General features: G+C 32.1%; 1 protein-coding gene across 9 annotated transcripts in view; it reads right to left on the bottom strand.

Annotated features, from left to right (window-relative positions):
* Positions 1 to 16528, bottom strand: part of Kansl1l (KAT8 regulatory NSL complex subunit 1 like) — a 155483-nt gene that overhangs the window by 3926 nt on the left and 135029 nt on the right. For 7 of the 9 annotated variants that reach the window (XM_076866799.2, XM_076866805.2, XM_076866803.2 and 4 more), the window contains 7 exons: positions 15552 to 15659; positions 7883 to 8011; positions 5957 to 6075; positions 5016 to 5140; positions 3542 to 3596; positions 2091 to 2203; positions 771 to 936 (listed from right to left, as the gene is read on the bottom strand). In XM_076866799.2, the coding sequence (XP_076722914.2) occupies positions 771 to 936; positions 2091 to 2203; positions 3542 to 3596; positions 5016 to 5140; positions 5957 to 6075; positions 7883 to 8011; positions 15552 to 15659 (815 nt within the window). The remainder of the gene's footprint in view (positions 1 to 770; positions 937 to 2090; positions 2204 to 3541; positions 3597 to 5015; positions 5141 to 5956; positions 6076 to 7882; positions 8012 to 15551; positions 15660 to 16528) is intronic. The other 2 variants (XM_076866806.2, XM_076866807.2) reach the window with 1 other exon arrangement.

Below are 16528 nucleotides of genomic sequence, written 5' to 3'. Positions count from 1 at the left end.
TAAAAGGGAAAACATTTTCAGTTAAGTTTCAAATAATTTGTTTAAGTCAAGTAATATGTAAATGTCAAATATATACCAACTTATTCTTTTAGCAAATGTGCAAATTTGGACCTAAATATATCTCAAAGTGGGATGTACTGAAAATGTAATAACTTTGGGGCATTGTTTCACTTTGCTTCTGTCGGCAAGAGGAAATGGCTATCACAGGGGACTGGTCTTCATTTTCAGCCTAAAGGGTGTTTTAGGAAAACCCCTTTCAAAGTGCTTTTAAGTTTAATCTATTTCTCCAATATCTTCATTTCCATCCCAATTTTATTAAGATGCCTACTGACTTTTTTTTCCCTGAGTTTGCTGCAACTTGTCTATTAATTTCTATAGTCTCCACTCTCCATTCTAGATCTGGTTCTTCCTTTTCAACACCTATTTATAAAGAAAGGTGCACAAATGGATGCAGTGTTAGAAAGCACTCCCCTTAAGGTAGGAACTGGATCTATTGGGAGACAAGTAAAAACTGTAACAGGAGGAAGAGAAATATCAGTTAACATTTACTATGGCAGGTGCTATTCTCCATTAGTCAGGTATGTGGAAGTTGCTAATGACAGAAAAAAAAGGGATTATAGTTAGTGGCAGACTAAGAGTGTTACAATACAGATCTGATTCTTATTATTCTAGAATGAACTATGCTGAATTCAGTATGTAGTGATGAAACAATTTACAATAAGCAATTTCTACATACACAAAAGTTAAGAGGCAATTAAAGTCATACTTACTGTGATTTCTTGATTTTCATTTAAGGGTGAGCCATGTGCATAGAGATCATGGTGCTCTGAAGGAAGATCAGGAGGACTTTCAGCAGCACATTGCTGACCGCTACTGAAGTCATTAGGGCATTCTTTCAAAAGAAAGTCCTGTCCTTCAACATTTTTACTGTAAGCCCTAGCAAGAAAATATTAATTTCTTGAGATCTTAACATTTTATGAGCCAAAGGTATCACTAAGTTAAACATAGTATCTTTGCTTTACATAGTTCCACCCAAAAGATTTTAAAAATTTATCTGTTACCTTTCTGGTGCTATTATTTTCCTGTTTAAAACACTTAAATATTTAGTCAAATCATATTTACATATTTATCTCAAAGGCTTTATTAAATATTTAGCCAACTTATAATAACAGGTTTTATTACTTGATTTTCTTTCTTTTTTTCTTTTTTTTTCCGGAAGACAAGAAACAGCAATTGCTTGATCCTTATAGTCTTTGAGTTCTTAGGGTATTCCAAGATTATTATAATGTCATCCATGAATGTCTCAGTTCATCTTTCCCTCTGTATTTCTGGAAAGTTTTACCTTTGGAATGTGGGAAAGGATGAGAATTCCATAATCTCATCTATCTTAGGAGAACTCTGAACACGGATTGATAGCGAGCCTGGATATCTTGAGAAAGGTATTTTAATAGCATTAATTAAATGAGAGATGCCCCTTCACTGAAGTGACTGCTATATTTAACATGATCTTGTTTTTATGAGTTTGGGATATATTAAAAATAATCATGTAAATATAAAACACTAGGGATTCTTTCAAATACATAATTATTAATTATGTTTATGATTTATTTTCCCTTCCCCAAAGGTTAGTCTGTGTTTTTTAAAAGTACTTTAGACTATTTGCCTGTTAGATAAGACAATTATTCTTGAATTTTTCTTTTAAATCTTGCTAATTTGGAAACAGTTATGTTAAAGTGGACTATCTAATTCTATCCCCCAGTGTTAGGTCCACTGTTAGAGTAGATTAAAATGACCTACTTTAAATATAGAGATAAATTTTATATTATTTGCTAGTTAAGTCTATTCTTCATACTGATAGAAAACCTGAGAAATAGAGTAAAATACAGAAACTCATCTTATCCTCATGTACTTAGCCCAATATATTTTTAATACAGCAGTACATGAAGTGACACACCAGTACATATACTTGTACACAACTCACTGATACATCCTTATGTGTTCTTTTTTAATGGCCCCCCAAAATTCATGCAGAATTTTTGTTCATTCCACATGGATTCCATGTTTTTGAGTTTTAAGTTTAAAATACTTGCCTACTGTTTCTTCTATGCCATTTGCTTTGTTCCCATAGTGACCACCTGGCTTGCTCTCTCTCTTCATATTTTTTGTGTCTTAGGGAGAAGACTTCATCAGAAAGATCTTCTATCTGGAATTAGCAAAAAAGATTTTGCTTTTATGGGAAACTTTCTGAACAGGTTTCAAATGGTTCATCTAGAGAACAGTAGCAAGCAGACTCTAAAATGCAGTTTGTGTCAGTCAAGAGAACGTTAGGAGATTAGCTTCGAATTCCTGAAAGGTGGGAGTCCAAAACTTTTATCTTTTTACTCTTGGTTCACATTTGAAGATTTATTGAGATTGCAAATGGGTATGCTTTCCATTAGCCACAGCTTGCATGAGTTGGATTTATATCGATTGTTCTTTATGAAGCACACATTGTTCGCACACATTGTTCTAAGAAAATGTCAATGTCAAAGAAAAGTAAAACTGATTGTAAGTCAGAAATAATGCCTTATCTAGGAATCTAACCTGGACAATTTGGTTATATTTAGGAATTTGGGTTTGACAAGGATCATTCTGAAATAGAATGCATTACAAGAGGGAAGGTCATTAAAGGTAAGTTGTAGGGTAGCTGAAAAACATGATAGGGCATAGAAATACTGTTATTTCATAGAAATCAATTATCTGCTACAAAATACTGCTTTTAGAGACCATCAGGTTGACATTAGTTTGGTTATATATTATTTTTCCCTATATTCTTGTCCTAGTGTAATTTTACCCATAAAGATCTATAAACCCTTACCTATAATTCCATAATCCAAAAATCTGAAAAAACATATTTTTCATATAATCCAGTCTGATCTGAAATGGTATCAGATGGTTTTTAGTGTTTATCCCATTTGATGACAGAACTACTAATACTTGATTAATGTTATAAGAACTGTTTAGGCTAGGTATTACAAGATACATGTACCATATTAAATTCCAAAGTTTTCCAAATTCAAAAGCAAATTGGTTCGGGTTGGGGTTGTAGCTCAGTGGTTGAATGTTTGCCTCGCATGCATGAGGCACTGGGTTGGATCCTTAGCACCACATACAAAATAAATAAATAAAAGAAATATTTTTTTTTTAAAAAGTAAATTGGTTCTAATATATTGAAAATGGAATTGTAGGAGTGAATATTGACACTGTCTTTTTATAAAAAAAGAAACAAGATTAATGCTGAGAGGAATATGTCTATATCAATGTCAACTCATAAATAGCATATTTTACTTTTCCTCTATTTCTTTAAACATTATTATCTTTTTGAAGTCAAATTTGCACAGAAATATTTTTCTATAGAATTAATAGCCTTTTTGAAAAACTTGGTAAGTGAAAAAAAACGAAAGATGTTCAAGGGTTTATGTTTTCCTTTATTTCCTTAAATGTTAAACAGGCTTCATAATATAAAAGGTGTAATTATCTCATTAAATGAAAGGTAGCTTACCTCTTCTTCACGTAAGTTATATTCATCCAAAGGCTGAAGAATAACCATCCTCCAGCTGTTGAAGATATAAACCAGTTTCAAATAGCTTTTATCAATTTCTCTAACTGTAGCTATTTATACTTTTAAGCACATTGTGATTTCTTTCCATGGGATTTCCATAATTCATGTGGTTCTATCTTAATACTTTGTTGTTGTTTTTTTTAAGAGAAAGAATATTTGTATTATGAGAGAAAAAAAACAGGGAAGATGAGTCTTTACTTTTGCCTTTACAGTGAGTGAAACCTGTTCTGTATAGTTGGATGTTACATACATGTACTAATTTTAAAATAAGTCAATGGTATGCTGATAAATAACTTGACCAAAGAGAAGAAGGAAAAAAAGACCTGATTTGTCGTTTCTGCCAATTTCTTTGATGAGAAAATGCTTAGGGCCCCCTTTCAGCTACTAATAGTATAACCGACTTACAGAATTCTGTATTTAATAGCCAGGTCCACCAGCTAGTTCCAGCCCACTACTGCAAATGAAAAAACATTGTTGCTACAGAACAAATGATATTTCTAATTTTTGTAGGAAATTTCAACAGGCTTTTAAAATATGAATTCTCATAATACCTCTTAAAATACTAGACTTGCCTTAATACCTCAAAGTAATTAAGATAAACTGAAATTAAACTACAGATGGGTAGGTCTTAATTGGTTATCACCTGGCTCATGTTTTGATTTCTAGTCTTTTTATGTCTACTTCCTATGCCATATTCATATTTTTAGGAACTGCTTTCATCACTGCCAGAAATTGGGCTAACCTGACTGCCAATAGAAGCAGATGTGCATATGGTATTCAGGGACCTCCACAGTCTGGTTCTTTTCTAGGCTTACCTGCCTTTATCAATCTATGCAAAACCTATCTGGCTAAGCCTTACACATTTGCCAGTCTACCTTTGTTATAATCTCCCTGTTGTAAATACCATAACTCCATGTACATCTTCTCAGACCTTCCCATGCATCTTTTAAGTGTTTATTGCTAACTTGGCCAAATCAAAATTTTAGTTTTGTTGTGACAGAAACTGTCTCATGTTGTGAATACATTATTACAAAGGTAGTTGCTTTCTTTGAACTCTTGTACATCTCTTTTCTTAAGGCAAATTTGTTTGTTGCTGTAGTTTTTCTATCAGTAAAGTGCCTTTTAGTGCCATTGTACATAAAGGAACCAAAATACAAATGAATGGAAAAAAAATGACTAGAATGCTGAAGTAAATCAATCTAGAAGTTCTTAATAAAAACTAAGAAGTAAAGTTGTGATACTGTGGCAGTTTTTCTTCACCATGAGTAATGTGAAGCTTTCTTTCACCATTTTCCCTCTGTGGCTATACAAGTAGGCCAGAAAGTAGGCTAGCATTCTCCTCTCAGTTAAGATTTCCACTTCACTCTGAATTTAAGTTTATTAAAGGAAGAGGAAAGAATGTAAGGATACATACCTTGGAGTGATAATTTCCTTATATTGGAGTTTCTCTAACTTAGCTGGGGCTACTAAAGACATGGGAATCACAATGTTATCTATGTCATAAGAGCTCTCACTTCTTAACCTCCTTCGTGCCGTACTCTGCAAAATAGAATTATGGTAATGGTTTACATACCTAGATAACCTCTGGCGATACATTTCTTTCATTAGTTTCATAATAATCGTCTATGTAATTTTTGTAAATTCATTGTTCTCAAATGTGACTATAAAATGTTAAGAAAACCAGTTAAGGAAGTATGCCTAAACTTTTTTGTCAGGTTTGTAATTTGTATATTTATGTGCACAAACATATATACTTATTATTAGGAAAGGTTATGAAATATGTTTTGGTGAAACGTTTAGTAAAAATTATTATTATAGTCTTCATTTATGTGTTTCTGGTCCCCGAGTTTCAAGTTGTTGATTTCTAACACTTCCCACCTTTTAACTTTCCTTTTACTGGACCTTGTGCCAAAAAACAAGGCAGATTAAGAACAATACAAGTCCTGAACTCACATTTTTAGCAAGGCTCTTTGTAGTTTCATATGCTAAAGAATAGAAATGGTCATGATAAAATTTAGTTTTTAACACAGAAAAGAATCTGTAACTGAAATTAATAATTGTTTTCCAAGTAAGAAAAAAGTTTTATTTATCAAATTTATTATTTCCTAATAAGATAGTTCTAAATGTGCCAGTAAGGCTGATATAAATTAGCAAAATACCCAAATTTTTAAATCAGCTTGTTTTATTTAAAAAATCTATACATAGTTTTAAAAAGAATTTGACAATATGGAGTTTTTTATTTTTTCTTTATTGACATTATAATTATTCAAAACATGGGTCTCATCGTTAAGTATTTCTACGTGCACACGATATAACAATATAATATAAAGCAGTCTTAGTATAGTAAAAACCTACTTGTGCTGATGAATTCTGTGTTCTTGATATAACATTGACATTAGAGATGGTAGTGAAATTACAGTGGGATCCTGGTTCTGTGCGTTGAAAAGCAAATTCTTCAAATCTATTTTTTTCTCCTGCCAAGGAAAGAAACATTCATAATGTCATAAATTAAACATGACCAATATTATTAGAATTATTTCTCCAGTCATTGAGAGGTGAATTGATAGTTTATCAATGGATTTAAAAAAATCATGTTTTGAAAATAAACAAAAGGGGAATTATAAAAGAAGAGCCTCAGTTCACTTGATTTTGATAGAGGTATTTCCATTTTCTGGCACCTTGGCATTTTCTCTCCAGCACGTTTGTATTACTTAATACTCCATCTGCTCTCTTGACCCAGTTCCTTTTTTTTCTGTGACTCCTCTCAGAGGCTACATTGTTAAGACTGATCTGAATTTTCTTATCCTTTCATTTTTTTTTTTTATGTCTGTCTGTCCTTTTCTGTGAGAGATTTCCTTGGTCTTATAAAAACACTATTTTGAAAAATTCCTACAATTAAAATACTAATTTCTAAAAGTTACTGTCCTCTCGTATTCCTTTTTTATACCTTGTTTTCTGGATAAAGTTTTTCTCTAATGATATTGATTTGAAATTGACTTTTAATTTGTATTATCTCTCTTTCAAGCTCCTTTGTTTTTATTCTTAATAAGGAAATTTATATATTCATTTACATACTATTTTATTCTAGTGTGAATTTTTAAAAAATACAATGATATTTCCCAAATAATATAAAATCTAATACCTAATACCTAGTCTACATTTATATTCTCAAGTCGTTAAAATATATCCTCTCTGGTTAGTTTTTTCAAATATGGAGCCACATATTAAAATTGGTTATTACTCTCCAAGTTTTCTTGTGATCTGGAATAGCTCATTTTTCATGATATGACTTGTTATACAGACTGGACTAGATGTCCTTTACTTTTGGAGTTGTCTTAATTTCTTTGCAGTATATCCTTTCATTTGTTCTTACATCCCTAAGTATCTGTTAAACTCAAAATGAGATCTAAAGTATCAGTCAATTTGTATCTTATTAAGAGGTAAGAAAAATTCCCGTGTTTTGGTGTGCATGTATGAAAGTTCTTCCAAAGCCTGATGATTCTTGGTTGTTCTAAAGAGTGAGACACTATAGAGAATAACAAAAGTTCTCAATGAGTGGGAATTTGTTCATTTTGTGCCAAAATGTACTTGATTAGGTAATAACTATCAAGTAGTGACTTGTCTATTTTGGTAGAATTTCTAAAGATACTGGAGATAATGCATTAAATCCATTGTGTATAGTTATAGTTAAGTACATCTTGGATGTAAGTAGTTTATAATTTGTTAAGTACATTATTGAGATGTTACATCTGGGGAATACTTACAAAAATATAGGGTTATGTTCCCTGGAACATGAACACCAATCATGTAGACATTTTCTTATTAAACATAACAATGACTGGTATGACTGTGTTCTACTGTATCTCCACAACAAATCAATTTTGTATTATTGGAAGAGTTCCAGCTTCAGGTGATATATCTTGATTATCTTGGAACTATAAAGACTCCTAAGGAGACCTGAATAAGGTGGTTGAGTGCCTTAGTTGAATCTTTACAACTTTCTCAAAATCTTGAGAAATTACTATTTAGAAGTAGTAATAAATTTCTGTAAATGACCTGTTATTGAACTAGTTTGAGTCCAAAAAACCTTAGAGACTAAATTCTAACCATACAGCAGCTGAATTAACTATGTGAATATTGAATATGTTCATGGGATATAAATATTTAGTTAATTGATAATTCTGAATTATAAACTCCTATGAGACAATTATAAACTTTGTAGAAAAGCAGATTTTCTTTTCACCATTTAACCCTAACGGTCATATCCTCATTTTAACCTACCTAATGCTGTTTCGCTCAAATGTCTTTTCTTTCTTCCCTGAAACAGTTGTGCAGATGACTCTGACTTTATTTGAGGCTTACATGTAGGTGAATATCCATTACTCCACTGATTCAGAGAAGTACTGTGTACTACAACAAATGAAAGGAAATGTGAAGTTTTAGTTTAACACAAATAATGGACATTTTAATTGGTACTTATAACAATGCAGAATTTTAAAATATCAGTTCAAAACCACTAGTAATGCTTAAGTACCAAGATGGATATCTCTTACACTAAAAATACCTGAAATGGGATTTCTTAAAACAACCTCAGGAAATAGCCAACTTCCTGTATTTGCTTCATTATTTTGAAGGGGATGGATGAAAAGGGAAGGTGATCTGTTCCCAAAGTCTTCCAAATTAGTATGGATTAGTTCAGATCTGCAAACATGGGCTAAATAGGATCTGAATCCTGAAGTTGCTTACCTTAAATCCAGAAATAATTCAAGATCAAGTAAGTTTCAACAGGGTCACAACATTCTTGGATTCCTCGAAAGCCAGATTTTAGATTTTATTCATCTCAGTCTGTCTAGCACTAGTCTGTCTGTCTTTTTTTTTTTTTTAAACAAAAAACAGTGCACAGTTTTAAGTCACTCAGTGCCTAAGTATCCTCATCTATAAAATCTTGGAATTATAGGATTATGAAGATTAAATGAGTATCTAGCATGATAGGTGCTTAATAAATATTAGCTTCATCATTAGTATTATCTATCTGAAACTATTTTCAGTATTGATTTGATAACAAAATTGGCTCCTTTACGTAGACATTAGTTACAGTTCTGAAACTCTGAAGCAAAGGGCATAGCCTAGTAAAGGAGTCCAGTTTCTTGATGGCAAAGTATTCTAAAAATGATAAGACCAAATTTGTATATGTAGGTTTATGGAGATAGGCACAATTGAAAACAGAAAGGGGAACTTATTAAATAAAACAGAATTTATAGGGCAGAAGCATAAGGAAAGTGTTGCCACAAAAATGTGATCCATACGAAAGGTGCTGTAGACCTGGAGGAGAGAAAAACGGAGCAGTACAATTAGCTGTACCAGCTGATAATTGTCAATACATGCCAATATCCATGTCAGCCAGGCTACCAAATGAGATTATCTATCTCAACAGGTAACAACCAGAGCTTTGGGCAGAAAGATAAACAGCTGGAGAAAGAAGCCATACCCTAGCTTCCTACTTTTAAATGTCTCGCTCATTCATAAATCTGAAGTAATGTAAGGTGTAAATCCCTACCCTTGTCATCAATAACAGTGGAAAAACAATCTTTAAAAATGAATGTCAACTTCAAAGATGAGTTCACAAACCAAAATCTTGAATACCAACATCATAAAACAAGATCTACAAGTGGAAAAACCATCTCAGGAAATAATTACTGGAACATTCACAGAAAGCAGATTAACAGGTCTTTAAAACAAATGTGAAGAAAAATGAGGAAGAGTCATCTTGGGAGATCTCAGAAATGTAAAATACAATTGCTCAAAATATGAACTGAATGAGCTAAGTAACAATGGACACTGCCAAAAATAAAAATTGGGACTAGAAAAGGAATTACAAGTGAAAGGAACAATGATGAATATGAAGAAAAAGAGTGTTTAACAGGAGAGAAAATGTGTGGGAAGATAATATTTGAAATGATAGTAAAAATGTTTCTAGAATCAACCCTAATATTTCAAAGAACTCACTTGTCAGGAAATAAAAATCAAACAGGATATCATAGGTGAGAATACCCTGAAAGTTACAAGACAAGAGTTAATATTACCACAAAGAAAGAGGAATCTATTTGCCATACCTAAATTAATTGTAAATCAATGACAGTCCAGGGTAAGAAATGGTGGGCAGAATTTTAAGATGGCCTCTTAAGATTTTCCACCATTCAAAAAAGAGAATAAAAGAAAATGTTAAACAGACTAATAAACAGTATTAATCCTACACTCATTAGAAAAGGGTAACTAGAGGGCTGGGAGTGTAGCTCAGTTGTGGAGCTTGTAATTTCGTTTTGGTGGAGTATTTTTAGCAAATCTAAGAGTTCACCCTTTGCTATCTTTTTACTCACAGATGAAGATATTTCATATATTATCAGAAATAGCTGACAGCAAGGGAAAGAAGGAAAATAGCTTGGGCAAATGTCCAAGGGAGCAAGACAAATCTGGGAGCTGGATAGCAGCAGGTATGTAAAGGAAGTATGGTGAAGAAAAAGCCAGGTGTCCTGGTGGTAGCATCACATGTGTAATCCCAGCACTTGGGAGGCTGAGACAGGAAGATAGTGAGTTCAAAGCCAGCCTCAGCAAAAAGCGACCTGCTAAGCAACTCAGTGAGAACCTGTCTCCAATACAAAATAGGACTGGAGGTGTGGCTCGGTGGTGGTCAAGTGCCTCTGAGTTCAATCCCCTATCCCCTGCCCCCTCAAGAAACAGGAGCCAGTAGCCTAATTAAATACCACTTTAGGGGAATAATATTCCCTTAAAAGGCCCCGGTGAGGATTTCAGATTTGCATTTTGAAAAGATCACTGTCTAAAGTGATTGAAACTAAATGAAAATGAGCTGCTTTCAGCAATACAGGTAAGAAATTATGTTGATCTGAATGTGGTTGAAATGCAGATAGGAAGATTTGAAACAAGTTTATAAGTTTATTGACAACTTGGTTAGTTCATATGGGAGGAAATAGGGGTTAAGATGGTTGAACTCTGTTTCTGGATTAATTGTGGATTAGGGTCTATTGTTTCTCCTCTTCTATCCACTTTAATAACATTTAATTTTGATATAGTCAAACTTAGAAAAAAAGCTGAACTATTGCAGTGTTTCCATATATCATTGACCTAGATTGCCCAGATGTTAACATTTTATCATAATTTGCTTTACCTCTTAGAACTCATTGTTTCTGACATGAATGCTGCTTTACCCCTTAATATATCAGTGTGTACTTCTCAAAAATAAAGGCATCATTTTATATAGTTAAATATGTCAAAAATCAAGAAATGAATACCACTAGCTAATTTATATACCTTAATCAATTTTTACCAGTTATCCCTATAATAACTTGTTCTTTGTAGAAAATTCCAGTCGCTCATTGTGTTCAGTCTCTTCTCTTCAAAGTCTCATGTCTTAAATGGTTCTGCTGTCTTTCTTTTCTTTCATATCCTTGAATATTCTGGTAACTACAGCCTCTTGAACTGATTGTGTTATATTTCCTCATGAAACTGATTGTATTACTTTTCAACTCTGCACTCTGACTTGTGCATATGTCCTTGTTGCCTGAAGTCAGCAGTGCCATATAGTAAAAACAAAAATCTGTCTGCTTACCTTCACACAATTTCCTCTGCAGGAATACTAAGCTATTTGTAACATATCACACTGTTCTAAGTTTTTATGATGCATGCTGGTTTCCATTATTTAAAGCCTTGTTATACAGTATGGCCAACATTAGACATTTGGGATCTTGTTAAAGTGCAGAAGCTGCATTCTAACAGTATCCTTCGAGGAATGTTTGCACATTAACTTTTGAGAAGCATTGATTTGGAACATTTCATCCTTCTAGTTTCCAAGATGGCACTTGGCATCACCTTTTGTCTTGGGAGTTCCTTCCTGCCTTTCTTTATCTTATTCCCCTTTACCTCTGTCTTGGCTTGTGCTAAGCTATCTACTCCCCCACTATTTTTCCCCATTGTGGTACTGGAGATTGAATCCAGGGTCTTGCATGTGCTAAGCAAGTGCTCTATCACTGAGCTAAGCCCTCTGCCCTCCTTTTTTTTTTTTTTTTAATATATAGAATCTTGTTGCCATATGCGTTCAACACATACTATAATAGTTATTCATGTCTACTTTCCCCTGTTGCATTATAATTTCTTTGATCTCCTGTGATTCACCTTTTATTCTTATCATAATCTGCCTGGCACAGAAGAGGTGCTCAAGGAATGTTGAACTCTGTAGTTTTACTTAATTTTATAGAAATAACTAATAGTAAAAGAAATTAATGAGCAGCTACTTTATTAAAGATATATAGGATGAAGCCTCATTAATGCTTAATTATTTGGAGTAGGTATGGTAGGGAATGAGAGTATAGGGAATGAAAGATTTGTATGCAAAAGAATACTTCATTGATTTGTATAATATTACCAAGGCATTCAAAAAGTGTATTTCTATCCTTATTTTTTTATTACATGTGATATGTTGTCATTACAGTCAATACATTTACTGTTAATTCTGTGCCTAATATTTACAGTGCCTTATTTCAGTCAGATAAACAGTACAGTAACTTTAGAAGAACTGTAATCATGATCTCTAACATCATATACTTTCATTTTGTATAATCATAATTTAGTTAGGATAATGTATAATGTTATGTTTTATCTTGTAACTTATTGTTTATTTCTTCAAATGGTTGCCTAACATTCCTCTGATTAGAGGAATTAGTTTTTGGATATACAGTTGTAACTACTGTCATCATCATCATTGAATTATTGCTATTATGGAAATTCTTGAAATATCCACATATTTGTTTTTCTTTTTGAAAAATGTATAGTTACCAATAAGTAGAATTATGTCATGAAAAAGTACCTGAACATAACCTATACTTTCTAGTATTTCTTTAGTCTTTTTTTTCTAAGTGTAGGCGATTGTTCCTTGCCTTTGGTGCATTTTTCCCCCTTTTTTATTGTGGAAAAATTTTAAACATACACAAAAGGAGACTAGAATAATGAATTATTCCCATGTACTCTTCACTCAGCTTTACCAATCCTGTTTCATCTCTCTCTCTACAACTTCTTTGCTATAATTTCATCAAATATGTCAGCATGAATTTCTAACAAATTGTGCATTATTACATATGACAGAACTAACAATAATTCATTAATATCTCCATCAGTGTTCTTATTTTTCAAATTGTTTTAAAAGAGCATGAATGTGTGTCTGTATAGATCTGCTTTGTTCAGAACCCCAACAAGGCCCACATATCACAATTGGTTGATGGAAGAATAAACACTTTTTTTAAAGATATTTTTAAGTTTGCATATTCTACTATAGTATACAGGTTACTGTATCCTTCTTCAAGTTGTTGCTGGTTTTCATTATCACAAAAAAATGCTCAGATAAATATATTTGTGGATAAAGGTTTCATCTTTAGGATTAGACCACATTCTTGGAAATGGAATAACTGTTCAGAATACAAAGTTGGCATTAAGTTCAGTAAATACTTATTTTGAGCAGGTATAAAAGTAAAAAGGACATTTTTTCTTTTTTCCCCGCACACTCAACTTATAAAAATATATATAGTTTAAAGACCTTCTAATGCATCTCACAGTGCTTTTCCAAAAGGCCTGTGTCTCAATTCTTATTGTTATCTGAGAGTGCTGTTTTTACTGTAGTATCAATATAATGGACAAAAAGTAAACATTCAGTGACTTGACAGAAGTTTTCAGTAGATGTTGGCTATTGTCATTTTCATTTCTGTTACAGTTATCACCAAACATACCTAGTTTTTCTTCTGATTCTTGAAAAAGACATCATTTTTAACATTTAATCCATCTCAAATGTATTTTCATTGTTCGTCTAAACTTGATGTGCTGTATGAGGTATCAATCTCATTTAATGAGTTATTTGATGCCACAGATTATGTGTGAGAGTTGGTTGTTTAAATAGAGCATGGACTTTGAGCCAGAATGATTGGGTTTGAGTTTCAGCTCTGCCACTACTCAACTGCAATTTGGGACAGGATATTTAAGGATAATAACATCTACCCCATGGATTCAAAGAATTAACTAATACAAAGTTCTTCCACTAGTGCTGCCATACAAAGAATGCATCATAGGAATTTGTTTTTGTCAGTATTCAATTAACTGAGCCACCCTTTTCACACTGATAGATAAATACCACTTTTTATCATATATTCAACCTTTGGGTCTGTCTGTAGACTTTTTATTTAGTTCCCTTGATCTGGCTTTCATTAATATCAGCAAATTTTAATGATTAGAACTTTATTATACATTGTGATATCTGACACATTCTCCATTTAATCTTTTTTTTAACATTTTTTCAGTTTTAGGTTGATACAATCTATTTTTATGTGGTGCTGAGGATCGAACCCAGTGCTTCATGCATGCTAGGCGAGCACTCTTCCACCAAGCCACCACCCCAGCCCCTTAATCTTTAAAAGAATTTTATTGGCTGTTCTTCAACGTTTTCTGAGATAAAGTTCAGAATAATTTTATTCAAAAAGAATACCTCTGTGGTTCTTATTAGAATTACATTCTGTGTATAAGTTAATTTTGGGAAAACTGACACCTTAAGTTTATAGCACTGTCTTCCAGTAAGAATGGGATATTTCCATGTAGAAAAATCCTCTAACCCTTTTCTTTATGTAGGTTCTTAAGTTTAGTCAGAGATATATTTTCATTGTCACATGCTTAGAATACTTTATTCCTTTACATATTTTATCTAGTTATTGGTATTTATAAAAGCTGCTGATTTTAATAGTAAAACTCCATTAATTTGGAATTTGGCATCCATTTGGCTCTTGAGTTTTTGAGGTAAATAATTATTTTGTCTGCAGATAACATCAAAAGTCATACAAACTGAGGTAAATTAAGATTTTAACTTTGCAGATAGTCACACCATATTGATGTTTTTCTTTCTTGTAATTGCTTCCAAACATAGCTAAAACTTTCACACCCTTTTGGAGCACTCATAATTATTTCAGTATAACTTATTTATTTATTTTATATATATATATAGTTGATGGACCTTTATTTTATTTATTTGTATGTGGTGCTGAGAATCGATCCCAGTGCCTCACGCAAGCTAGGCAAGGGCACTATAACACTGAGTCACAACCCCAGCTCTGAGTATAATTTAAGTATTTTTTATGTAATTTTAATCTTTAAAAATTCTTCGAGTGAATTAAAATTTATTCTGATTCAAGTGAAAACAATGTGTAAAAAATATTTAATCAAAGACTAATATACTGTTTACTGAATGGTTCTTCATTTTCCTATTGATATCCTGAACATAAAATACAAACTGTGTTGTCTGCCTTATGAATTTGTTTTCATAAATATAAGCAAAATAAAATCTATGCTAATTAATTATTATAGGCTTTTTTTTGGGCATGCCTTTATATGTGATTGCAGTAGAGATTTTCTGAAAATTTCCAGCAATTCCTTTTATACTTTGCTCTGCTTATTCTACCCAGTGAATCGTGGGATTATTTTAAGTTATTAAATCAATTAGAATGTCAGGTTACATTGCATTAAACAGGAAGTAATAAAACTGAAATGCTTGTTAGTTTTACCATATAGGAATGCTGGTTAAATATTTTTATTTAAATTATTAATAATTCATAATTTTCATTTAATAGTTATCACACATTTCTTGTTCAATGATTCTTATGTATCTTTCCTTTTCCTTTTTTTTTTTTTTTCCTTTTCTGGTGCTGGGAATGAAACCCAGGGTACCTCCAGTCATACTATATAGCTGCTATGTATTTTCTTTTTGTTTGTGTGATTTGTGAAAAGTGAATATTAAAAATTAAGGATTTACATTCATTCTTTTGTTAAATTTTATTAGGCTGCAAAAATAACAGGCATAAGGAGGTAAAAAGGAATAGAAAGTACAAGATTTGTAAATATGACATACCAGGTGATGGTGACATGATACAGTCGCCCACAGTTTTATTTTCAGCAAGATCTCCTTTTATTTCATTCTTTTTAAATAATGTTTCAAAATGAAAATGAAGAGGCACATCTGGAAAAATAAAGTACTTTTAGTGAACACCACTCTTTATGACTAGTTAATAGCACATGCATTTAGAAAAATATGCAAAAGTTTGAAAAATGAGAACTATCAGAAGTGGCAAAATCCTTTCAAGGTATATTTTTAACAATATTTTAGAAATTATTGATTGGGATAGATTTGTGAACTTCCTAAAATAGTAGGTAAGAAATATAGCATTTATTAATATTAATGAATATTGCTCATATATAATGAAAACAAATGCACCCAAGAAAATCTACAGCAAAACCTGACTGACAGATTCAATTTCTTCTCAACCCCACAAACTGTAATTGAAATAATGAGGATTCCAAAAGAGATCGTAGTTTTTAATTACTTGGGAGAACATTGCTATAATTCAGATGTAGCCTTTTATGAAAACATCAAACTTCACATTCCCTTAGTCTACTAGTATTAAATGAATCTATGTTTACAAAGATTAAAACCTACTGATAAACTGTCTTCCTTCAGGGACTTAAGAGAAATTCATTTTATACTTTCACAAAGAGGAGCCAAATAATAAAAAAGATGTGCTTTATGTGTATTAAAGTTTAATTTTTTAAATTAAATTGTAAAAGAATGTAAAAACCATCTTTCAAAGGTATTCATGTTTCTATTATTTAGAGAGACTGTAAACTTTTTCCTGAGACGCAAATAAAAAATAGTTCATAAAGCAGTTGATGAAAGTTTTGCTACTGAAAGAAGAAAAACTTTCATTTTTTAAGAAAACTTGCTATATATTATGGTAGACCCAGGAAGTTTCTGGATTTTAAACGAAGAGAAGGTGTATCTCTTCCTCAGAAGAGAAGGTGTATCTCTTCCTGAAAACAATTGTTCACAAA

Source organism: Callospermophilus lateralis, chromosome 9 (genome assembly GCF_048772815.1).
Source record: "Callospermophilus lateralis isolate mCalLat2 chromosome 9, mCalLat2.hap1, whole genome shotgun sequence".
Classification (NCBI taxonomy): Eukaryota; Metazoa; Chordata; class Mammalia; order Rodentia; family Sciuridae; genus Callospermophilus; species Callospermophilus lateralis.
The sequence above is the reverse complement of the archived record's forward strand: the minus strand, read 5'-3'. Positions and strand labels throughout refer to the sequence as shown.